The sequence below is a fragment of the Artemia franciscana genome, chromosome 5, assembly GCF_032884065.1.
Source record: "Artemia franciscana chromosome 5, ASM3288406v1, whole genome shotgun sequence".
Taxonomy (NCBI): domain Eukaryota; kingdom Metazoa; phylum Arthropoda; class Branchiopoda; order Anostraca; family Artemiidae; genus Artemia; species Artemia franciscana.
Genome location: NC_088867.1, coordinates 59,669,286 through 59,694,488, shown reverse-complemented (window position 1 = coordinate 59,694,488; position 25,203 = coordinate 59,669,286). Strand labels below are relative to the sequence as shown.

Here is a 25,203-nt window from a genome sequence, read left to right as displayed (position 1 = left end):
TTTTTTTCTATTTGAGTTCTGATGGAGAAATTCCGGCAAATTCCCCCAAAGTCAAATTTACCCTGAAAAGTTATAACCAAAGAAAATTCCCTCCCCATGCAAAATTTTCCCCTTGAAAAATCCCCCAGCAGAAAATTCACCACCCCTCCTCCCACCTTAAAAATTGTATGCAAAAATAAGAAATAGTATACGGAAACAACGGACAAATTTTAACTTAAAGACCCATCTCCAGGGATCTCTATAGGCATAGTTTTCGACTTTTCAACTTTGCTGAAAAATGACTATCTCAAAATTTTGATCGGATCATTTTGGGGAAAAAGGGGTAAGGGAGGCGAGCTAGTTGCCCTCCAATCTTTTTGATTACTTAAAAATGGCGCTACAGCTTTAATTTCCGTTTAGACGAGCCCTCTCCTGATGTTCTAGAACCGTTGTTTCAATACGATCCCCCTACGAAAAATAAAATAATAAAAACACAAATTAACACGCATCTGTGATCTTTCTTCTGGCAAAAAAAAATACAAAATATCCCATTTTTGCATAGAAGTTTGAAACCTCTGAATGATACGCTCAATTTGATGGTGTAATTTTCATTAAGATTCCTCGACTTTCAATGGATGTTTCTCCCCTTTTTTCCAAAATCAGACAAAATATTCTTGGGCTCGTAGTCTTTGATGGGTAACACTAAGCTTAAAGAATCTTATATATTTGGAATCAGCAGAATAAGTCAATCCTATTATGCATCAATTGAGATCAAAATTGGGTTTTTTAGAGTTTCAGTTACTATTGAGCCGTGTCGCTCCTTACCTACAGTCCGTTACCACGAATCGTTTGATATTCGAATATCTCATTAATTTAAAAATAAGCACAAAAAGAGGAAGAAAAAGGTAGGTTTTTGGTGCAAGTAGCAATTCTATGCATCAAGCTCAGATTATAAGTTCTAAGTAGGCTATAAATTTTAGGCATAAAAAATGAAGAAGAGCAAAATTGGACTAAAAATTTTCGTATAATATAAATTGTAACAATGATATTTCTAAGCTATTTTGACAAGACATCTTATGTTCGTCCTTTTCTTCAAATTGTGACCGGAAGTATCAATTCCAGACTCTAAACCTTAAGTTGTCTATTTTAAAAAGAAGAAAGGCTTGTTTTAAGAAGGGAAATAGTAGATAGTAAATTTGAAGTATTATTGTAATGATGATATTTCGAGAACTACTATGTTCACCATTTATTTTTAATAATGATAAATGTGAATTTTAAGAACTAAGCAATAATAATTTAAACATCTTGCGGGAATTTTCGCAAAGAAGTTACCCACCATGTCAGCCCCTAAATCGAACTGAAATTGGGATAATTACGGTCAGTTGTAACAGTTATTACTTTCTTTTCAGGATACCATAAATTGTAGGAAGCAATTAAATAAACTTGTCTCTTTTCTTTGTCCACTATAATTTGCTTCTTTTTTTACAAAACTGTAAGTTATCACATAAACTATATACTTTACATGTAATAACAAGGATATCATAGGCAGTGCAATAGCGCTGCCTAAGTAAAGAGCAAAGTGGGCACAATATGTTGATTTTTCTGACCAAGGCACTTTTTATAGATGGAATTGTCGTAGAAAATTCGATAGGAACTCATTCGGATGGAAATGGAAAGTTCTGTTGCCCTTTTTAAGAGTCAAATTTGATTGGAGGGCAATCAGCTCTTCCCTACCCCATCATTTCCCCGAACACACCCAACATAATCTAGAGATGGCCATTTTGTTCAGTATAGTTGAAAGGTCCTGTAATTATGTCTTTGGGAATGTCAACCCCCCCCACAGCCCTCAGGGCGAGGGCTGTAAGCTATGCAACTCATCCATTGTTTACAATAGTATATGCTATTGAGAAGGGGGGGGGGTGTTTGACCTTCGCTTTCCAAAAATACGAAGGGCATTCCAGTGAGCCTTTCTGATAATGTTAAACTAAATCAAAATACGTTATGCACATGCGGATTGTCAAAATACCCTTTAAAGGCCCCAAGGAAATACAAAAAAGACATATTTAGCCGCCTACACCGACCTTATGTCTACAGATACCTAAAAGCTTTTTATTGACTGTTTGGAATTGTGAAGTTTTAAGAGTATTTTAGAGCATCTTCAAAGACAAGCTACAATTTTCTTTAGCTGATTGGTGCCATGAAGATTGTACATGGTTGTGTAAGTTTCCACTTAATCAATTCCAAAAATCAAATTTTATTTTTATTGTCCTTGCTACTCTAGCCTATGCTTTTGAAGCATCTTGATTGTCTAAGGTTGCAAGAATAGCAGAAAAATTGGCCAGTCCAAACCTCAGATGTAATCTAGGCATAGTATGTGCCACCTTGAATGGGGTAGTATACAGTCCACCCTTTAAAGTAATTGCAATAATTCAAAAAACATTAAGTGATATTTTACGGTAAATTTACATTTAGAGCTCAGCCCCTTATAATAAGCATGATATATCGATTAGACAAGCCCATGCCTTTCTTGCTTTAGTTCTTAAGATCTTCTTCCATACCCGCATAAATTTATCAAAAACGTAATTCTTTATTTAAAAATTATTTTTGCCATATTTGAGTCGTTTCCTATTTGTGTATTGTTCTCAGGAATTGAAGGAAGAAGTTGTTCATACTCGACAGGGATATGGAGCTGAGATAAACTCGATTGTAAAAGGAATTATGTTTGTGAGAAAAACACTTGAAATGAAAAAAAATGTCAAAACGCCCCAATAAACAATTTAATTGTATAAAGTTAGATCTTGCTATGTTTATTTATATTGATTTTTTTTTATTGTTAGATTGTTTTATTTATACATCTAAAATGCAAAAAAAGGAAAAAAAAATCAAAACTACCCCAATAAACCAAATACTCACAAAAAATAAACCCTGTTATGTTTATTTATTTAGATTGTTTTATTTATTTATACTAGTGTTTAAAATACGGTGCCAAGACCGTTCTTATCGGCTAATCATCTAGGACCATATGAAAAGCACATCGTACCCGAATGGTCTGAGAGGTGAGTCATAAGGAAGCACTTCAGGGAAATTGGATCTTTGTAGGAGAATGTTAAGAAGAGGGCTTTAAAAAGATTAGAATGGAGGAGGAGTGTGTTCAACTGTGCTGGCCTCAGGTGACTTGGTATTACAGTGCCAGTTTGGACCTTATGGATCTAGTACCGTCATGTTACTTACTACTATTAGTTGCAGCATTTATTTATATCTGTTTCTTATTTGTTTGTTAGATTTAATTTTATATTTAGATTTCAAAAATGTCAAGTTTTATTTCATCCGAGATCACTAGGAGGATTTATTTGGTCTTAACTTTCTACGAAAATGCTCAGCTATTTGATCAGAAAATTCAATTGGAACACAAGTTTCTCAGTCAACGGCTAGCACAAATGATACTGGAATTAATGTTACCAGATATGTATAATTATGTGGAATGTAGGATAATTAGGAAACAAGAGCATCCAAGCATAATACTCCTTAGGATAGTATAATCGTAGCATAATGTAAGAAAATGTAGAACAAATTATAAAAGTACATCTAAAAATAAAACAAACCTGATGCTTTTGAAATGCATATGCCATTCAGTCCATTTATGTCCTGCTACTGCCGCTGCAGCTGAGAAATCAAAGATTTTCGAAGAATTTGTGAGGATGGTTGGGAGCAGGGTTGCCAAAACTTATTGGGACTAAAGTGTCAAATTCAGCAAAAAAGGGACACTTTTAGTGTCCTCCTAGAAAATTAGCCAATATACTTTAAAAGTTGACAAAAAAGGCTTTAAATGGCTTTCTCGCCACTACTCCAGAGCCAGATTTACGTTCTTCTTTTTCAATTAAAAGCAAAGCGGCTCTTCGAATAAGTAAAATCCCATGCAAAACCTCAAATCGCCTAATACGCGAAGAAGAAAAAGAATTCAGTACAATTTCTCGGGTTCTCTCGCACCTTCGGTTGTACTAGTTGCCGCTTTTTGGACGACCGTTTTCATTTTCGTCGTTTTTGACAAAAAATTCGAAAGTGCAGTCTTATTTCAGGAGCTCTGAATCATTTGTGCTGCGTTTGCGGTGTTACAGGAACGTAAACAAAAGTTAGAGTAGTACAACTAAGATAAATGAAAAAATGCGTTGTTTAGTTTTTACGTTTTCAGCCAAAATGTCTACTCTGTACAGCGAGAAAACCTGTCTTCACTATGAGCCTCCCCAACCGCCTCGGCCGTAAAACGCCATAATGAAGACAGGGCTTAAAAGATTTGCGCCAACACACCACATATGCGATGTCTGTTGCTGCCGACACGGCTTAATTGCCCTCGCTCCCTCTTTTCCTTCAGTAGCATATCATATCTTCTGCAAAATTTCTGTCGACCATTTCCCGCAGACTGATATCGAAAAGCGTGTGAAACGCGCTTGGCTTGGAACGTGCTTCACATCCTTTTCACCTGGCTTTCGCCAATCTGTTTGATAACGCTGCTCTCGCAAGAATACACAACCACATTATTATTTCACCCAATAATTAATGTATTCATGAGATCAATTGACTAAGAGATCAAACTTGATAAGAAGAGAAATAATGGCAAGACAAATATCACTTGTTCTGTATAAAGCTAATATATTCTTCAAAAAACAAAGAAATGTCAAATTCTTTGCAAATAGTGACAAGACAAATATTACATGTGCTTAATCAAATGTTGAAAAAAAAAAGAAAAAGCACAGAAAACCAAAGAAAAAGGCCTTTTGGTGTCAAGAATAGCTATGGTTTTTCGAGGACCGTTTCTCTCTGCCTACTCTCTTTCTTCTGAGAAGAGGTCAAAGGCGTCTGTAAAACACAATGGAAAGGCTTATTTAATCACAATCCTTTTCACCAAAAGCAGAATGGTGCACAACAAATGTCTGAGCAAATCCGAAATATTTTGAGCTAGGCCTTTACCATCCTCGCGGCTCAAGATGGACCAAACCGAAAAACCTAGAAAGCATGAAAAGACCTTTACAAGGGAAAGCCTGTGCTGGATTTCACATACGGTGCATTTCATGTTATGAAGGCTTACGAAAAGTGAGCAGATACAAAATGAATCGGATTCCAATTCAGAAGCGTTAGACAGAGGTCCAGCTTGGTTGTTTCCAATAATAGTCTTCTGTTTCTTCTCTAAACAGTCCACCAGGTTTCAGCATGTAAAACAAAACATTTTTCACTGCCGTTCTTGCATCCTTTCATCACTTTAGGCAAAAAAGCACATATCGCTAATTAGCACTTAGCACACTGGATGTGATGTCCAGTCTATGACAGTATTTCATGATCTTGACAGTTACCAGAGAATTTTCTAGTGAGACTGTACCCATATGGGACAGGGTCCACCCTCTTAAATGCATGTGAACCTAAACTGTATATTTACCAAAATCCTAATGTCTTAATCCAGAAAATCAACTGAGGTTCACCCTCGTCCAAAAAATGATCAAAAAGCAAATCAGATCAGGATCAGATAGTTTACTACTAACTACTGTCCAGGTCGCACCTTTGCATACTCCTGTAGACTACAAGTCATAAAACACCTTAAGCTTTTACTTACCAGCAGTTATATGCTTGCTTCAGTTCTTTTTATCAATTTTTTTTTCTAACCTCTCTTGAGCAAGTCACATGTTTCATCACGTTTGAATTTTCGCGCTTTTGAAAAGTAAAGTAGTGCGGATACGACAAAAAAAAAATCCCTAAGACGAAAACGAGCCTGAAAGGCGCAAAGCACAAATTAAAAGCAGTTGCAGTTAAAAAAGAAAGAAAAAAACTGAAAATAAATACATATGGTATTGATTTTGAAAAAATGCCAAAAAGTGTCCTTTTTTTCAAAAAGTTGCCTTTTTTCACTCAATAGTGGCACGGTGTCACCCAGAGTGAAAAAGTGTCAAAAAATCACTAAAAGTGTCCCTTTGGCAACCCTGCTTGGGAGGACTGTGATTCCTTTTGAAGTCCCCTTAGGTGTAAACACCAAGATGGTCCAGGAACCAAAAGAAAAATTAATCCATCACAAAGTGTTGTAGTAAACGAATTTACAAATCTCATGCAAAAACAGATAAATATTGATTCTCTGTAGTGCAAACTGCCATATGTTTTTAGTGACTCCAAAAAGAAAGGTTTGAGCAAAATGACTACACATTTGGTGTGGATAAAAATCCGTAAACTGAAAAACTTTACTAACAAGAGAGTTTTTACAGATATTGCAAGAGATAGCCGAGAGGGTCCTTTACCTGCTGCATTCGAACGTAGACTCGGAAAGAATTTTTTCTTATATTAATGAGGTAGAGACAGAAAAGCCGGAAAGGTTGAAGAAAGAAAGGATTGAAGCCATCCTGGTCGTGAAATCGCAACTAAGAACAAAATATACCGGTTGCTGCGAGTATGTCCCTACAAACAATCAGATAAGTTACCACGATTCTGAAAACCTTTATGTAGCCCCTCTACCCCTGGAAACGAGTCCGAAAAACGATGGAAACGAGTCCGAAAGCGAAGATGAAAAGATTGGCATATATGGGTTACAATTAGCATAAAGGATTTGGAGTCGGCCGCTGCGCGCCTTTGCAACCAGACCCAGCCACCACACGAAGAGGAGCGCCTTGGAATTAATGAATTTTGTATATACTTGCTTACAAGAGGAGTGCCTAATTTGCATAAGTCAGCCAGAAAGCCTAATTCACATAAGTCAGCCAGAGATCCAGATAGGTTGAGTCTGAAAGCGAAGATGAGAAGACTGGCATATATGAGTTTCAAGTAGCATGGGGGATTTGGAGCCAGCCACTGCGCGCCCTAGCAACCAGATCCCACCGCTGCGTGCCCTAGCAACCAAATCCAACCGCTGTACGAAGAGAAGCGCCTTGGAATTACTTACCTTTGTATGTACTTCCTTACAAGAGGAGCGCCTAGCTTACATAAGTCAGCCAGAGTGCGTAATTTACATAAGTCAGCTGGAACTCATATGAATCTCGTTAGAACACCTAATTTACATCAGTCAGCCGGAACTCCAGATGATTTGAGTCCGAAAGCGAAGATGAAAAGATTGGCATATATGAGTTGCGAGTAGTACAGGGGATTTGGAGCCGGCCACTGCACGCCCTAGCAACCCAATCCAGCCTCTGTATGCCCTAGTAGCCAGATCCAGCCCAAGTACGAAGAGAAGTGCCTTGGAATTATTAGCCTTTATGTATATTCCTTACAAGAGGAACACCTAATTTACATAAGTCAGCCGGGGGACTTAATTTACGTAAGTAAACTTCAGTGAAAATGCAAAAACAAATCAAAGAAAATACCAAAAAAGTAATTTAGGGGGGAGTGCAAAATCCTAGGGCACCAGAGATATTACCACCTCCTTCTAACTCGAATATTAATTCCTAGATAATACAACTTCAATATCTCTATTGACTCTCAGCGTCAAGTACCGTTTTAAACTGGTTCTTGCAGAAAACCTACCGAGGGCTAATTTGGAATCAAATACAATTACCCCTATTCGGAAAATATTGATCCTCGGTACATTCAACTCAGGTATGAGTTCCCTTTCTGTTTGTTCTACTCGTAAGCTCGCATATTTTTTTCTTCAATTTAAAATAAACTGGATGTTGAGCAAGTGCACAGTCGAAAGTTAATCTTTGGTTCTAAAACGTTTCTGCGCATAAATTTGATTGTGGTAAGTGGTGGTAACACTATGGTAAAAAGCTAAATGTTTCAGGAATTAATGCAGCTGAAAAATCCACCTATCCATCAATCTAGCAACCCGATACAGCCGTTGTGTGCCCTAGCAACCAGATCCAGCCCCGGTACACGAAGAGCAACGCCTTGGAATTACTGAACTTTATATATATATATATATATATATATATATATATATATATATATATATATATATATATATATATATATATATATATATATTCCTTACAAGATGATGAGCACCTAATTTACATAACTAAACCGGGGCACCTAATTTACATAAGTCTGCTGGAACTCTAATGATCCCTGATAGCACCAAATTTAAATAAACCAGTGGGAGAGCCTACGTAACTAAGGAGGAGTGTCTAATTTAAATAAGTCAACCGGAGCGCCCTAGCAACCAGATTCAGCAATTAACACATAAAACTAACACTTAAAATCGCTATTGATCGTCATGAATAAAAACTCACATGGATATCGCTTATCATTTTTATTGTATTTATTTCTAGAGGGAGGGAATTGTTGTTTTTTCAATGAAAATGTAAAAACAAATCAAAGAAAATACCAAATATGTAATTTAGAGAGGGATTGTAAAAATATACGGGGCCAGAGATATTACTTCCTCCTTCTAACTCGAATATTAATTCCTACATAATACAACTGGAATATCTCTACTGACTTTCACCGTCAGGTGTTGTTTTAAACTGATTCTTGCAGAAAACCTACCGAGGGCTAATTTGGAATCAAACACAATTACCCTTACTTGGAAAATTTTAATCCTCGGCACATTCAACTCGGGTACGTAGCCTTTTTCTGTTTGTCTACACGTAAGCTCGCACATTTTATTCTTCAATCTAGAATGAACTAGATGCTGAGCAAGCGCACAGTCGTAAGTTAATCTTAGGTTCTAAAACTTTTCTGCACATAAATTTGATTGCGGTAAGTGGTGGTTCTACTATGGTAAAAGCTAAATATTTCAGGAATTAATGCAGCTGAAAAATCAAACGTCGATCATACGATTTCACTGGTGGATCGGGGGGGGACCCCAGGACCCTCTTGAAAATTATTCTGGCGCCCTCTTTCCCTTCTTCGCTGTGTTTTAAAAATAAATTTGTCAATTTAGTCGATTATTGGCACCCTTGTCACATAAGACCCTTCCAAGATTTTTCTTACTGGCAACCTTGTCAAAATGGGCCCACCCACCCCCATAGCTTGCTCTAGATCCGCCCCTGTAAGATTTGGTATGTTTGGCGTGTACGTACCAACTAATTAGACTCTTGATTTCTTGACTTAAAGAGACCCATTTTTCTTGAAAAACGTTTTCTTCAAACGATAAAATATTTTTAATATGGGAAGGACTACTACCACTGTCTCCATCTTCTTATATTGGAGCTAAAAAGGATTCGGGTCGGAGGGGTAGGGGGATAAATGCCGCAAATAAATTTTATGGTCGCATTTCTGTATTTTGTAAGGAAAGGATTTCTTCCCACATTTTTTGCTAAGGGGTACTGTAACACCTCTTCCTTCTCAGCTAATAATATTTTATTTTACGAACATACATTATCGAAATAAGAGGGGGTCCAGCCAACAGTGTTCTCATTGTACTTTTATAATCAGCTGTATTATGTGTTTTTTGAAAAACAATTATTTTCACTTTTTACATGTATTTTCCTCCTCATGCCACTCGGCGTGGAGGGAATTTTCATAAAAACCAAAAAGGGGCTCTTTTGATTGTAAAGTTAAAGTTCTAGGAACCTTTTTAAGAGTAAACGGTGATTGGGAGGAAACCAGCCTTCTTATACCCTCTTTTTAGATGCCTGGTCCCCCATCCCTTGAACCCAAAGACAACCGATCAAAATTTTAAGACAGGCATTTTTTTCTCGCAATAGTCGGAAGGTGGAATAACTGTACTTCCAGGGATGACTCACTCAGTTTCTGGAGTAAGGACTGTAAATTACAAAAGTTGTCATTTTTTACACATAGGTTTTAATGTTGGAACAGGAGATGTTTGACCCTGGGTGTATGAAAATGCTAAGCGTTTTCAGGTGAAACTTTCATATAATGTTGATGAGAACGTTCAAATAACTCAAAAGACGCAATGAGCATTCAGGTTGTCGAAAGGGAGTATCAAACAGTTCGTGGTAACGAACTGTAGTATGGAGCGACGCGGCTCAATAGTAACCGAAACTAAAAAAACGGAATTCTGGTGTGAATAGTTACATCAAAAGAATTGCATTTTAATTCTGATTTTAAATATATAAGTTTTATCAAGTTTAGTCTTACCCATCAAAAATTACGAGCCTAAGAAAGTTTGCATTATTTTAGACAATAGAGGGAAACACCCTGTAAAAGTCATGGAATCTTAATGAAAATCACACCGTCAGATTCAGCATATCAGAAAACTATAGAAGCTGTACAAGCTCCTATCTACAAAAATGCGCAATCTTTTATTTTTGCCAGAAGACAGATCACGGATGCGTATTTATTTGTTTTTTTTTTTCTTTCCCAGGGGTGATCGTATCGACCCAGCGGTCCTATGATGTCGCAAGGTGTCTCATTATAACTGAAATTAAAGGTTCTAATGCCCTTTTTAAGTGACCAAAAATTGGAGTGCACCTAAGCCCCCTCCCGCGCTCTTTATTTCCCAAAGTCATCGGATCAAAATTCTGAGATAGTAATTTTATTCAACATGGTCGAGAAACCTAAGAACTATTTCCATGGTGACAATTTACTCCCCCACATTCCCCGTGGGAGGGGCTGCAAGTTACAGACTTTGATCAGTATTTACATATAATATTTGTTATTGGGAAGTGTACAGACGTTTTCAGTCGGATTTTTTGGTTGGGGAGGAGGGGTTGAGGGGTTACGGTGGGTGATTTTTCCATGGAGGACTTTGTCATGGGGGAAGAGAATTTTCATGAAGGGGACGCGGGACTGTCTATCATTATTTAAAAAAAAAATAAAAAATAAATATGAAAAAGTTTTTTCAACTTAAAGTAAGGAGTATGCGTTCTACGGCCTTCAGGGGTCATTCTTTAGGAATCGGGACAAAATTTAAGCTTTAGTGTAAAGAGTGAGGTGTTGACGAGGGGTAGACATATACATAATAAAAACATACGAATATAGAAGTTCGTTACATAAGTTAATTCATAAGTTCTGTATATTTTTTACTATAAAAACGTTCGTAAAAAATTAAAAGTTCTAGTTGCCGTTTTAAGTAACACAAAAATTGGAGGGCAACTAGGCCTCCCCCACCTACTTTTTTTCAAAACTTTCCAATCAAACTATGTGAAAACCATTTAGCCAAAAAAAATAATACGCAAATTTTGTTTTAATTATTCGTGTGCAGAGAGCCAAAATCAGAACGTACATCAATCCAAAAACGTTCAAAATTAAATAAAAAAACAGGTTTTTGAACTGAAAGTAATGAGCGACATTAAAACTTAAAACGAACAGAAACTACTCCGTATTCGAAAAAGGCTGTTCCCTTCTCAACGCCCTGCTCTTTACGCTAAAGTGTTTACTCTTTCAAGAAGTAGAGGGGAGAGAAAGAGTCAAACTGATCACGGATGCGTGTTTATTTGTTTGTTTTTTTGTTGTTTTTTCCCAGGGGTTATCATATCGACACAGTGGTCCTAGAATGTCGTAAGAGGGCTCATTCTAACGGAAATTGAAAGTTCTAGTGCTCTTTTTAAGTGACCAAAAATTGGAGGGCACCTAGGCCTCAAAATTCTGAGATAGCCAATTTATTCAGCATAGTCGAAAAACTTAATAACTTATGTTTTTGTGGACGACTTGCTTCCCCACAGTAAGTCGCCCACAGTTCCGCACTTCCCCACAGGGGGGGGGGCTGCAAGTTACGAACCTTGACCAGTGTTTACATATAGTAACGGTTATTGGGAAGTATACAGACGCTTTCAGGGGGACTTTTTTTGGCTGGGGGAGGGGTTGAGGGGTGGGGGTCATTCTGGGGGAACTTTCCGTGGGGAATTTGTCATGGAGAAAGAAAATTTTCATGAAGGGGGCGTAGGATTTTTAGTATTTTTTTAAAGAACAATGAAAAAATAAAAAAGGTTTTTCAACTGAAAATAAGGTAACAACATTACAGCATACATTACAGCATAACAGCATTAAAACTTAAAACGAACAGAAAACGCATGTGAGGGGTTCACCTTCTCCCGATACCTCGCTCTTTACGCTGAAGTGATTTTATTAATTTCAACTATTTATTTTACTGTTTTGTCATTTTCAACTATTTTTTACTGTTTTAAAAAGTAAAGTTGAGAGAAAGAGTCAAACTTTAGCGTAAAGAGCGAGGCGTTGAGGAGAGAACAGTCCCTTTCATATACGGAGTAATTTCTGTTCGTTTTGAGTTTTATTATTGCTCCTTACTTTCAGTTAAAAAAACTTGTTTTTTTAATTTAATCTGTAAAAGCTCAGGTTCGGCTATAGGCTTTAAACTGTATATATATGTTTCACCTCAAAATATGTTTTAGGGGATGCTGAACTAAATGAAACAACAGAATGTTTGCCCAGATAGTCAAAAGGGCATATCTCCAATACCACAGGAATGGCTAAGGGGGTTAAGTTGAAACTTCTAGGGCATGCTGAAATTTATGCTGAACTAAACCAAAAGATATTATGTCCATGTACGTTGTCCAAGGGACGTATATGCAATGGTTCAGAAGAGGTTAAGGATATTAAGTCAAAACTTCTAGGGAACGTTGAGGGAAATGTTGAAGTAAATCAAAAGAAACTATGTGCATCCAGGTTGTCAAAAGCGTGCATCCACAATATTCCAGGAACAGATAAAGGCACTGGTTGAAACTTTCCGGGCATGTTGAGGGCATTGTCTGAGCAAGCCAGGATAGGACGTTTTTATCACAATGTTTTAAGAACAAATAGGCGCTTTAGTTGTATGTGCTAATACAATTGAATTTTCAGTCTAAATGTGTCGAAATGCAATAGGCAATCACTAAATACAATTAACAGCCGGGTAATATTTGCTGCGTTCTAAAAGGCTTTGAAGAAAGTATTGGTCAAACGCAAACCTTAGATTGGTGGTACGATGGGGAGGGGGGCAACAACGCCCTTGTTTATGTAACGCCGAATTTTAAGTTTAGTTGAAAAGAATTCGCTTTATTTTATTCATTTTACTAAGGTATCTGAGATCAACACAGCCACCAACACTTAATTTAGAGCTGAACTTCCAAAAATCATAACTTTGGAGGCATATTATACTGATTTTTGACAGTCTAATTTACCTTTACCTCTTCTACTACAAATGGGGTACAAATTCACGAAAATTTAACAAGAGAGGGAGATTTTTTTTATTTCTTTTTTGTTTTAAGATATAAAAAAAGAGTTTTGCAAAATCCGTATTTTTATTTTTTAACAAAAAAATACTTGTAAAGATCGAGGGGGTTTACTCCGATTCCCCCCCCCTTTCAATGGACATACCTGCTACTGAGGTGCATAACAAACGCTAAGCTAATTTGTATATTTGGTACTCTGCTTAATGAGATGGAACAAGAACGTATGAAAATCCTAACCATACAAAAAACTAACCCAAACTGCTCTTCATCCATTTTCACTAAATTCATTTAAAAACAAATTTATTTAAGTCTAATTAATTTTAAGTCTAAAATTTTAAGTTAAAATTTTTTAACTTAAAATTAAATTTTTGTTTTAATTTTAAGTTTTAAGTTTTAATTTTAAGTCTAATTTTAAGTCTAAATTTATTTGAAGATACTTCCATTTCCCTAGTGACTTTTAATGAGGTGAAAGGCGCCTAAATGGAGATATTGTACTATGCATGTCATAAATATAACTTCTTTAATTTGTTCTAACAGAACACATACAATAAAACTGTTATAATGAAATAATACATAAATCAAAATTGGTCACGCGAAAAAAATGTGAACATAAACATTTTATTGCCACTTGTAACATGTTTCAACATTACTGATCACTGGGTACTCTCATAAACATAGATTGTAAAAAAGAAAATCACGAATAACTAAATAACAACATGAATATCAAATGAATTATCTCTAAGCTCCAACATGAAATCTTTTACAATACCAAGGACATCAAAATGAAAATATTTCCCCCCTCCCTATTCTTGACCCATGTTAGGTCTGATCATGTCAGAAACCCACGATTTTCTATAGTTTTTGGTTGTTTCAAAATTACATAGCATTTTTTGGGTGGCAGTACCACATTTTTGTCAGTGTTGCCGCGTTTAACCACGAAAATAAATAAGCAAAACCAATTAGTTAAATTTGACAGCGCTTTCTATCCGTAAAAATTCAGGCATTAGTAATTTATGGACTCCCAAAGATATCTGCACCTTCAAACGAAAGCAACACTCTCTTAAACTGTTTGGTGCTAAATATTTTTAGCTAATTTTTTGCTGAATTACCGTCCGCGTTTTTTTCTTCTTTTTTACACCCACTACTAGCAAAAACTACATATGCTGGTACTTTCCGTTTTTTTCCGAGCTCCCGATTTTTCCTAATTTTTCAAGATATATAATAACAATTGATATTTTGGTTTGGAAAGTTTCCACTTAACCAATTCAAAGAATTAGATTCCATTTCAATAGTCCTTGGTAATTGCAGTTTTCGTCCATTTTTTATGTTGTACCAGGCTTATTTTGAGCCGAATGAGCCACTCTACATTTGTTGCACTCTTTAACATCTGGATTTGCCGCTGGTATAAGGAAAACTCTTTCACAGCGACTGCAGGTCTCTTGGGGTTCGTCTGTAATAAGGGAAGCATGTCACTATTTATATGTAACGTTCTATTCAATATAAATAAATATCACTAATATTCTTTTAAGAATATTATATCAAAAAATAAATTATTTTGATATACAATGAAAAATTTACAAATAAGAACAAATTAAAAAAATTAAAACACGCTTCAAATATTTGTTCATATGTATTTTTGTTAAGTTTTTAGGAGTTGGACCAACATTTCCGGGGGGGGGGGGGTCAAACTCAATGAAAAATTATACAATTATATTAATAAATTATAAAAAATTATATTAAAATATGTATACTAATATACAAATCAAAATTTTAAATTAACCCTTAACTTGCATTTTATATTCTAAATTTATATGTTATATATATTGTGCATATATTATATTATATATATTATAGTATTTTATATATTATTAAATTTATATATTGGGGTTCGTCTGTAATAAGGTAAACATTTCACTATTTGCATGGAATATTTTATTGAATATTAATAAATATCACTAATATCACTAATAATAAAAAATTTACAAATAATAATGAATTAGAAAAAAACCTTAAAATAAGCTTCAAAAATTTGTCTATATGCATTTTTGTTAAGTTTTTACGAGTCGGACAAACATTTCCGGGGGGGGGGGGGGTCAAACCCCCTAGTTCCTTTATCATGATACGGCCTTGGTTGCACAAAAGAGGTATCTGATAGGGCGGAAGTACCGAATAGAAGATAAGAAAATACAAAATTTAAGGGAAATGTATAAGCATTCTAGATAGAATTTATACAGCTTTCAATATAACATAAAAAAGTACCGTCGTAAAATTCTGTAGCCTACTTTTGAGGAAAATGCAATAAAAAATTATATAACTATATTAATAAATTATAAGAAAACTCTTAATATATGTATACTAATATACAAATCAAGATTTTCAACGATATTTACTCTCTTAACTTGAATTTTATATTCTAAATTCATATATCATTGATAACTTCTACATTTTATTTAAATATTTCGCGTCTGGAGTTCCTTCTGAAATACCGTAAAAATACTCTTAATTACGTATAATATTTCATCAGATGCAAAAACATATTTATAGTATTTTGTCAAATATACATAGTTGAAAATTAAAAATAATTCTTTAAACTTTTTATTAATATATTTGACACATATCATTGGTTCGTTCAAAAGTTCTCGGAACGAATAAAACTCTCTCACAACAATTATGGTCTCTAGGGGTTAATAATAGTAAAAAAGAAGTATTTACAAATATTCAATCACATTTTTTAACGAATATCTAAAGTCGTAGATATGAGAAGACCTCTTTCACAGTGATTACAGGTCTTGGGGTTCGTTTGAAATAAAGCAAAATTTTCTTTTATTTACGATAATATTTAATTTAGTAACAACTTTCTGAGAAAGTAAAAAAAAAAAAAATATGATTTTTGGAAATATATTTGATAGCATGCATCTTTGCCTAAAATCAAAATCCGACCCGTGCACAAAAAGAAGTTGTGGTCTCAGAGTTACTGGGATTAAATTTAATAGGTGACTAAGAAGCTTATACCGAATGATGAGTTTCGGAAAAATGACGAATCGTTTAAAGTCATTGACAGCACTAATTGGTAAAGGCAAATCAAACTTGAAATCTTATTTTGCAGGGAACTGTTGGGCTGGGATACCCTCGCACTGCTCGGTTCCCGAATGGCCCGATGTCGATGCAAAGCCCTCATAAGCTCCGATTATTTTCAAATCCAACATAAATATATGTCCATTGTTAATAATTATTAAACAAACAGTTATTAATTCAATCATAAATGGCAATGTTTAATTTTGAGAGGCATTTAAAAAAAGCATAGTTTATGATTGTATCAATTCGTGACCGAAATATCCAAAATTTTCTTTCGCCGATCAGCTTGAAAGTTATAGGTAAGCTCGCATCTAGGATTTTTATTCGGAAAGGGAGGGAGTTGCAATAAAAAACAAATCAAAAATTTGTTTATATGCATCTTTGTTACATTTTACGGTCCAGGCAAAAATTCAAGAGGGTCAAACCCCTTAACCCCCCGCTTCCTCCCTGGATACTGCCTTGCTTACAGGGCGTGCAGAAAGAGATAAAGAAAGTCCAATGATTGCACGACATGTCCGAAAAATATTCAGCAGAATTCATTCGTGACTTCCGAAATTTTGCTTTAAAGTCTAAAAAGCAGAACTATTTTTATAAATAACCTAAACGTACATTTTATTTAACTCATATTTTTGAAAAATAATAGTTGTACAAAAATCACCCTGAAATATTCCCTGATAAGTAAAATATGGATTAACAAAGGAGTTTAAGCTTATGATGAATGTCACCAAATACTTCGTGGTAACGAACTGTAGTAAGGAGCGACCCGGCTTAATAGTAACCGAAATTCTAAAAAATGGAATTTTAATACCAATAGATACATCAAAAGAATTGCACTTTAATGCTGATTTTAAATATATAAGTTTCAACAAGATCAGCTATACCCATCGAAAGTTACGAGCCTGAGAAAATTTGCCTCATCTTAGAAAATAGGGGGAAACACCCCTAAAAGTCATACAATCTTAACGAAAATCACACCATCAGATTTAGCATATCAGAGAACTATACTGTAGAAGTTTCAAGCTCCTATCTATAAAAATGTGGAGTTTCGTATTTTTTGCCAGAAGACAGATCACGGATGCGTGTTAATTTGTTTTTTTTTTGTTATTTTGTTTTTGTTTTTTTTTCCCAGGGGTGATCGTGTCGACTCAGTGGTCCTAGAATTTCACGAGAGGGCTCATTCTAACGGAAATTAAAAGTTCTAGTGCCCTTTTCAAGTGACCAAAAAAATGGAGGGCCCCTAGGCCCCCCCTACGCTCATTTTTCCCCAAAGTCACCGAATCAAAATTCTGAGATATCCATTTTATTCACCATAGTCGAAAAACCTAATGACTATGTCTTTAGGGACGACGTACTCCCTCGCAGTCCCCATGGGAGGGGCTACAAGTTACAAACTTTGACCTGTGTTTACATATAGTAATGGTTAAAGGGAAGTGTACAGACGTTTTCAGGGGGATTTTTTTGGTTTAGTGGGGGAGAGTTGAGGGGGGGTGGGGGTTATGTGGGAGGATATTTCAATAAAGAAACTTCTCATGGGGGAAGAGAATTTCAATGAAGGTGGCGCAGGATTTTCTAGCATTATTTGAAAAAACAATGAAAAAATAAATATGAAAAGTTTTTTCTACTGAAAGTAAGGAGCAGCATTAAAACTTAAACGAACACAAATTATAACGTATATTAGGGGTTTACCTCCTCGTTATACCTCACTCTTTACCCTAAAGTATTTTCAGTAATTTCAACTATTTATTCTACGGCCTTTGAGGTCATTCTTAAGGAATTGGGAACAAAATTTAAGCTTTAGTGTAAAGAGCGAGGTATCGATAAGGGTTGAACCCCCTCATATACGCAATAAAACATACGAATATAGAAGTTCGTTACGTAAGTTAATTCGTCAGTTACGTATATTTTTTATCAATGAAAACGTTTGTAAAAAATTAAAAGTTCTAGTTGCTTTTTTAAGTAATCAAAAAATTGGAGGGCAACTAGGCCTCCTCCCTCGCTCATTTTTTCTCAAAATCTTCCGATTAATTGCAATTAATTAATATGCAAATTTCGTTTTAATTGTTTATGTGCGGAGAGCCAAGATCAAAACATGCATTAATTCAAAAACGTTCAGAAATTAAATAAAAAAAACAAGTTTTTTTAAATGAAAGTAAGGAGCAACATTAAAACTTAAAACGAACAGAAATTACTCCGTATATGAAAGAGGCTTTTCCTCCTCAATGCTCCGCTCTTTACGTTAAAGTTTCTTACTGTTTTAAAAATAGAGTTAAGAGAAAGAGTCAAACTTTAGCGTAAAGAGCGGGGCGTTGAGGAGGAAAAGCCGCTTTCATATACGCAGTAATTTCTGTTCGTTTTAAGTTTTAATGTTGCTCCTTACTTTCATTTAAAAAAAACTTGTTTTTTTATTTAATTTATATTAAAGGGTGTCCATAAGATGGAGGTTAGGATGGCTTCAGAAAATATGCCTCTGGAATCCCGTAGCAGAGTGAAAAATGCACAGAATTTCAAATCCGTGTGATTTGAAATTTCCTTCATGACAGCTACAAATTTTATAGCAAAAATAATTTTAAAAACTCATGCCAAACTATAGGGGCGGATCTAGAGTAAAATATTGGGGGAGGCCCAATGTAACAAGGGTGTTAAAGAGCAAAATCTTGAGGGGGACCTAATATGACACAGGTGCCAATAATTGGCCAAATTGAATTTTTTTTCAAAAGCAGAGTAAAAAGAAAAAAACAGGATGAGAGGGTGCCAGAAGAAATCTTGGGGGGTCAGGGTTCCCCTAGCCCCTTGGATCAGCCAGTCAAACTAAGACTAATCGAATGTTTTTACGGAATGTTCAAATTCTGCCAGTAGTTTAAATAACAATCCAATATTTAAGTTCTTAAGAAAAGCTTAAAAATTACAAATATTCCTATAATTAATAAACAATGTCAATTCAAGAAAATAGCAAAATTAATTGAGAAAAATAACTTTAAAAAGTGTTTAAAGAAAAGTAAAGAGTGATACTAAAACTTGAAATTTAGTAGAATCATGGTTGCTGCAATTGTTGCAATTTATTAAAAGCAAGATTAATAGTATAAGTAAAACTTAAAAAAAAACAAAATTGAGTGAATGAACAAAAGAAACCTTAAACGAGCAGAAATTGAAATGAATAATTAAGTAAACCTTAAAAAGGATAGAAATCTAATAATTAGTTCAATGAATTAATAAAAAAGCTGGAACTAACACAAATTAAAATAAATAATTAAGTCAATCTTTAATTACCACAAATTGAATGGAACTTACCCCTCTCAGCCCCCCCCCCCGAACCCTGAAAGGCCTTTGTGGTTGCTGCAATTGTTGCAATTTATTAAAAGCAAGATTAATAGTATAAGTAAAACTTAAAAAAAAACAAAATTGAGTGAATGAACAAAAGAAACCTTAAACGAGCAGAAATTGAAATGAATAATTAAGTAAACCTTAAAAAGGATAGAAATCTAATAATTAATTCAATGAATTAATAAAAAAGCTGGAACAAACACAAATTAAAATAAATAATTAAGTCAATCTTTAATTACCACAAATTGAATGGAACTTACCCCTCTCAGCCCCCCCCCCCCCGAGCCCTGAAAGGCCTTTGTGCTTTGCTGAAAGTACAAGATAATTTGAAGTTTTTCTTTCATCGGTATAATATTAAAAAATTAAAAACAGCTCAGCCATCCAGGAATTCTCTTTTATATATCATTTTGTTTAGAACAATCAATCCAGTTTCACTATTCTGATATGCAGTAAATCTTGGTAAATACTTTTCTCTTTTTCAACACATTCCTTTCACATGTATAGAAGATCAATTAGTGGATTATTTGCTGACTCTGCGATTCAAAATTTTGCAACAACAAAACAGAATGCAATGAAATTACCCATGGTCAATTTAAAAGTTTTATTTAGGTATCAATTTTTGGACAGCATAAACATTATTCCGTGTATGAGGGGAGCTGTCTCCTCCTCAACTCCTCGCTCTTCTCGCTAAAGCTTGACTTTTTGTCCAATTCCTTAAGAACGACTGCTGAAACACGAGGGCCATTGAATTGGAATAAGATCTTCTTTTAAAGAATTTTAGCGTGAGGAGTTGAGTAGGGTGCAGCCCCCTCATATATGGAATCATATCTGATCTTTTTAAGTTTTAAAGTGGATTCTTAATTTCTGTTAAAATTAAATAAAAAAAAACAATTTTTTTTAACTGAAAGTAAGGAGCGACATTAAAACTTAAAACGAACAGAAATTACCCCGTATATGAAAGGGGCTGCTCTTTCTTCAATGCCCTGCTCTTTACGCTAAAGTTTGACTCTTTCTCTCAACTCTACTTTTTGAAAACAGTAAAAACTTTAGCGTAAAGAGCAGCCCCTTTCATATACGGGGTAATTTCTGTTCGTTTTAAGTTTTAATGTCGCTCCTTACTTTCAGTTAAAAAAAAACTTGTTTTTTTATTTAATTTCTGAACGTTTTTTAGTTAATCCATGTTTTGATTTCGGCTCTCCACAGATGAATAATTAAAGCGAAATTTTTATATTTATTTATTTGGCTAAATAGTTTTCCCATAGTTTTGATCGAATGATTTTGCGAAAAAAGGAGGGGAAGGAGGCCCTTTCATATACGGGGTAATTTCTGTTCGTTTTAAGTTTTAATGTCGCTCCTTACTTTCAGTTAAAAAAAACTTGTTTTTTTTTATTTAATTTCTGAACGTTTTTTAGTTAATCCATGTTTTGATTTCGGCTCTCCGCAGATGAATAATTAAAGCGAAATTTTTATATTTATTTATTTGGCTAAATAGTTTTCCCATAGTTTTGATCGAATGATTTTGCGAAAAAAGGAGGGGAAGGAGGCCCAGTTGCTCTCCAATTTTTTGGGTACTTAAAAAGGCAGCTAGAACTTTTAGTTTTTACGAACGTTTTCATTAGTAGAAGATATACGTAACTTACGAATTAGCTTACGTAACAAACTTCTATGTTCGTATGTTTTTATTACGTATATGAGAAGGTTCGCCCACTCGTCAATACCTCGTCAATAACTCTTTGCATTAAAGCTTAAATTTTGTCCCCTGAATCACAAAGGCCGTAGAATAAATAGTTGAAATTACTAAAAATCCTTTAACGTAAAGAGTGAGGTATTAGGAGGAGGTGAACCCCTTATATGCGTAATATTTTCTGTTCGTTTTAAGTTTTAATACTACTCCATACTTCCAGTTGAAAAAAACTTTTTCATATTTATTTTCTCATTGTTTTTTTAAATAATGCTAGAAAATGCTGCGCCCCCTTTAAGGAAATCTTCTTTCCCCATGACCAATTCCTTCATAGAAAATTTCCCCCACATAGCCCCCTCTTCTCAACACCCCCTCCCCCCTCCCAACCAAAAAATCCCCCTGAAAACGTCTGTAAATTTCCCAATAACCATTAATATATGCAAACACTGGTCAAAATTTGCAACTTAAAGCCCCTCCCACGGGGACTGTGGGGAGTAAGTCGTCCCCAAAGACATAGTTATAAGGTTTTTCGACTATGCTGAATAAAATGGCTATCTCAGAATTTTGATCCGACTACTTTGGGAAAAAATGAGGGTAGGAGGGGGCCTAGGTGCCCTCCGATTTTTTTGGTCACTTAAAAATGGCACTAGAACTTTTCATTTCCGTTCGAATGAGCCCTCTCGCAAAATTGTAGGACCACTGGGTCGATACGATCACCCCTGGGGAAAAGAAAAAAAAACAAAAAACAAACAAATAAACACGCATCCGTGATTTGTCTTCTGGCAAAAAATACAAAATTCCACATTTTTGTAGATAGGATCTTGGAACTTATACAATAGGATTCTATGATACGCTGAATCTGATGGTGTGATTTTCATTAAGATTCTGTGACTTTTAGGGGGTGTTTCACCCTATTTTCTAAAATAGGACATATTTTCTCAGGCTCGTAACTTTTTATGGGTAAGTCTAAACTTGATGAAACTTATATATTTAAAATCAGCATTAAAATACGATTCTTTTGATGTAACTATTGGTATCAAAATTCCGTTTTATAGAGTTTTGGTTACTATTGAGCCGGGTCGCTCCTTACTACAGTTCGTTACCACGAACTGTTTGAAAATGTGTTTATTTTTGTTTTAATACAATGCAAGGACTGAAGCTGAATCAAATGCTATTCATAATCTATAAAACTGAGGACTAAAGGGGTCTGAGGACTCAGGCACAATTCAGTTATTATTCTAAGAGAGAAAAACTGGTCGACTCCCCCTCTCCCCTTCCTAAAACCACACCGTTAAGTTTAACTACACGAAACTAAATTGAATGTACCAAATCTACTTGTTCTAAGAAATATTTTTTTTATTTCCTGTAACCTTGAATAATATTGCATTTCTTTTTTAATTTCTTGTTTTGTATATAAGATAAACTGTCCGAATCTCGTTCCAGTAAAACGCAACAAATACCTACTCGAAGGGGGTTTGTGGGTGCAACTGTCCTGTTCTAGCTTGTGGTAATTTCTGTTTGTTTTGGGTTTTATTTGATTATTCATTTTAGGTAATGGTTTTACTCTATTTTTTTTTGTCCATATTAGTGTCTGATGCTTTTAAGCATCACTTGATTGTTCATAATAACTTCTATTGGTTTTTAGCTTGACTTATTATATGACTTTAGTTCTGCTCGTTTCAGGATTTAATATCACTACATTATTTTCCTTCCAAAAACTTTTTTTAATTGTTTTGATGAATAGTGTTGAGTTTGCAACTATAGCCTATATAATAGCACATAGTGCCTTGAAGTATTTCATTTAGTGAAAAAGGGGCTATAAGTAAGGGGCTATAAGTAAAAAGGGGCTATAAGTAAAATGAAAATATTAAAGCACAATAATGAATGAATAAACAGCCAAATGGTGATGCGGGATTTTTCAAGACTCCTCAGGGAAATGTAACCTGCCTTTAAGGATCTTAGCATTCCCACTATCCCTACTCTGCAGCAACTCATTAAACGCCACCATATTCCAATCCTCCATCACTTAATTCCCCATCTACAGTTTATCATTTCAAAATTCCAACCTGTCAAAATTTTGTCTGAATTTTCGGTATTTAGGCTAAAATGGCTATGAGAACTTTCCAAACAAAACACAATAAGTAGCTATCAGAGTAGCATTAGAGTAGTAGTAACTACCAGAAGTAAATAGTAACAAGTAACTATCAGAAGTAGCTTCTAATTTCTGCCCTCCAAGGATTGTTCAGCTTGCAAATTAGTTCATAAATATAACATTGTAGAATCCACAAAACCAAGACATGGTAAGCAAATATTTCATAAATTGTGTTAGACATCCACCAAAGATGGTATTTACTAGTTCTGAGGTATCTTTGCACAAATATGAGGCTAAAATTGCGAAGCAATCATCATAAAGCAAAACATCATTTTGCTATCGCCTTGTTCGAGGCCCAATTTTGCGCTGCCTGTGCCGAACATTCCAGCATCTGGTGCGATCAAAATTTGAAATTTGAACGTAATATTTTCAAGTTTTGAAGCCCCCACCCCGGAGCAATTAAAAAAAAAATATTAAAGAAGATACCTCACCCTGCCTTAATAAACACTATAATGGTATTTTTAACAAAGAATTTGGATACTAAAAAATCTTTACGAAGACTTAACAAAAATATCCCGTAAAAATCAGAGCGTCAAATTAAAGGGGGGTGTACCCCCTAGACTCTTTCACTCCCCTTCTAGATTTCGAAAAATATTTTTCTTTGGGGTATTTTTATTAAAAATGCCTGTTTTAGTATATTTGCCACAAATTTGCTCTTTCTCCATAGATTTTGAAAAATAAATTTTAACCCCCTCCCCCAGCTTAATTTTCCAGAATTAACACCACAAATAGCAAATTTTACGAAAATATTCTAGAAGGCTTATGAAAAAAAAAGGTGTCAAGATTTTAGAATAATTTTTGTAATAATCTGTATTGCGGTTTTAAAGATTTAAAACTGAACTATTTTTCTGAAGTCATATTTGGGGCAGAAATTAAAACAATTGACGTGAGTAGGACACTTACATTGCCAGTTTTTACTGTACAAACTGAACTTGGTGTAATTTGCATTTATATTCAAAAATATATTCAGCTAAAAAAGAAAATTAGATAAGTTTTTTTCAGAATTCCGCCTAACCACCATATTTTTTCTGTACTGATTAACTTGACAGTTTATTCTGATACAATTGGATTTTCTGGTAATGAGTGTTAATATTTGAAAATTGAATTGATTAGAATGCAGAAATTAATAAGTTTTTCACGAAATTTTGTATTGCCTACCAAGTATCCCTACCCTAGAGTTTCCCTGTATCCCTACAGGGAAACTCTACTAAATGCTGGGATACAAAACTTTTGTATCCCTACCACAGACTTTCCCTACCGACCCAACCTACCCTACCATTTGTAATTAGTGACTTCGAAAGCCCTGTTAATGTCAACTTTCGGGGAAGTCAAGTAAAATTTTACCCTATGATTCAAAAATTCTGAAAAATTTTACGCTATGTTTCAAAAATTGTGAAAAATTTTACACTATGATTCAAAAATTGTGAAAAATTTTACCCTATGGTTCAGAAATTGCGAAAAACTTTACACTATGTTTCAAAAATTGTGAAAAACTTTATACTATGTTTCAAAAATTGTGAAAAACTTTACACTATGTTTTAAAAATTGTGAAAAATTTTACACTATGGTTCAAAAATTGCGAAAAATTTTACACTATGATTCAAAAATTGTGAAAAATTTTACCCTATGGTTCAGAAATTGCGAAAAACTTTACATTATGTTTTAAAAATTGTGAAAAATTTCACATTATGATTCAAAAATTGTGAAAAATTTTACACTATGATTCAAAAATTGTGAAAAACTTTACACTATGTTTCAAAAATTGTGAAAAACTTTACACTATGTTTTAAAAATTGTGAAAAATTTTACACTATGGTTCAAAAATTGCGAAAAACTTTACATTATGTTTTAAAAATTGTGAAAAATTTCACATTATGATTCAAAAATTGTGAAAAATTTTACCCTATGGTTCAAAAATTGTGAAATTTGGTGTTGTTACCGATTAGTAAATA

The 25,203-nt window shown here is 34.5% G+C and overlaps 1 protein-coding gene across 3 annotated transcripts in view; it reads right to left on the bottom strand.

Annotated features, from left to right (window-relative positions):
- Positions 1 to 13,525: 13,525 nt before the first annotated feature.
- The window catches only part of LOC136027658 (zinc finger protein 675-like), a 152,180-nt gene continuing 140,502 nt past the window's right edge, over positions 13,526 to 25,203 (bottom strand). For all 3 annotated transcript variants that reach the window (XM_065705093.1, XM_065705092.1, XM_065705091.1), the window contains one exon: positions 13,526 to 14,472. In XM_065705093.1, the coding sequence (XP_065561165.1) occupies positions 14,345 to 14,472 (128 nt within the window). In that variant the 3' untranslated portion in view covers positions 13,526 to 14,344. The remainder of the gene's footprint in view (positions 14,473 to 25,203) is intronic.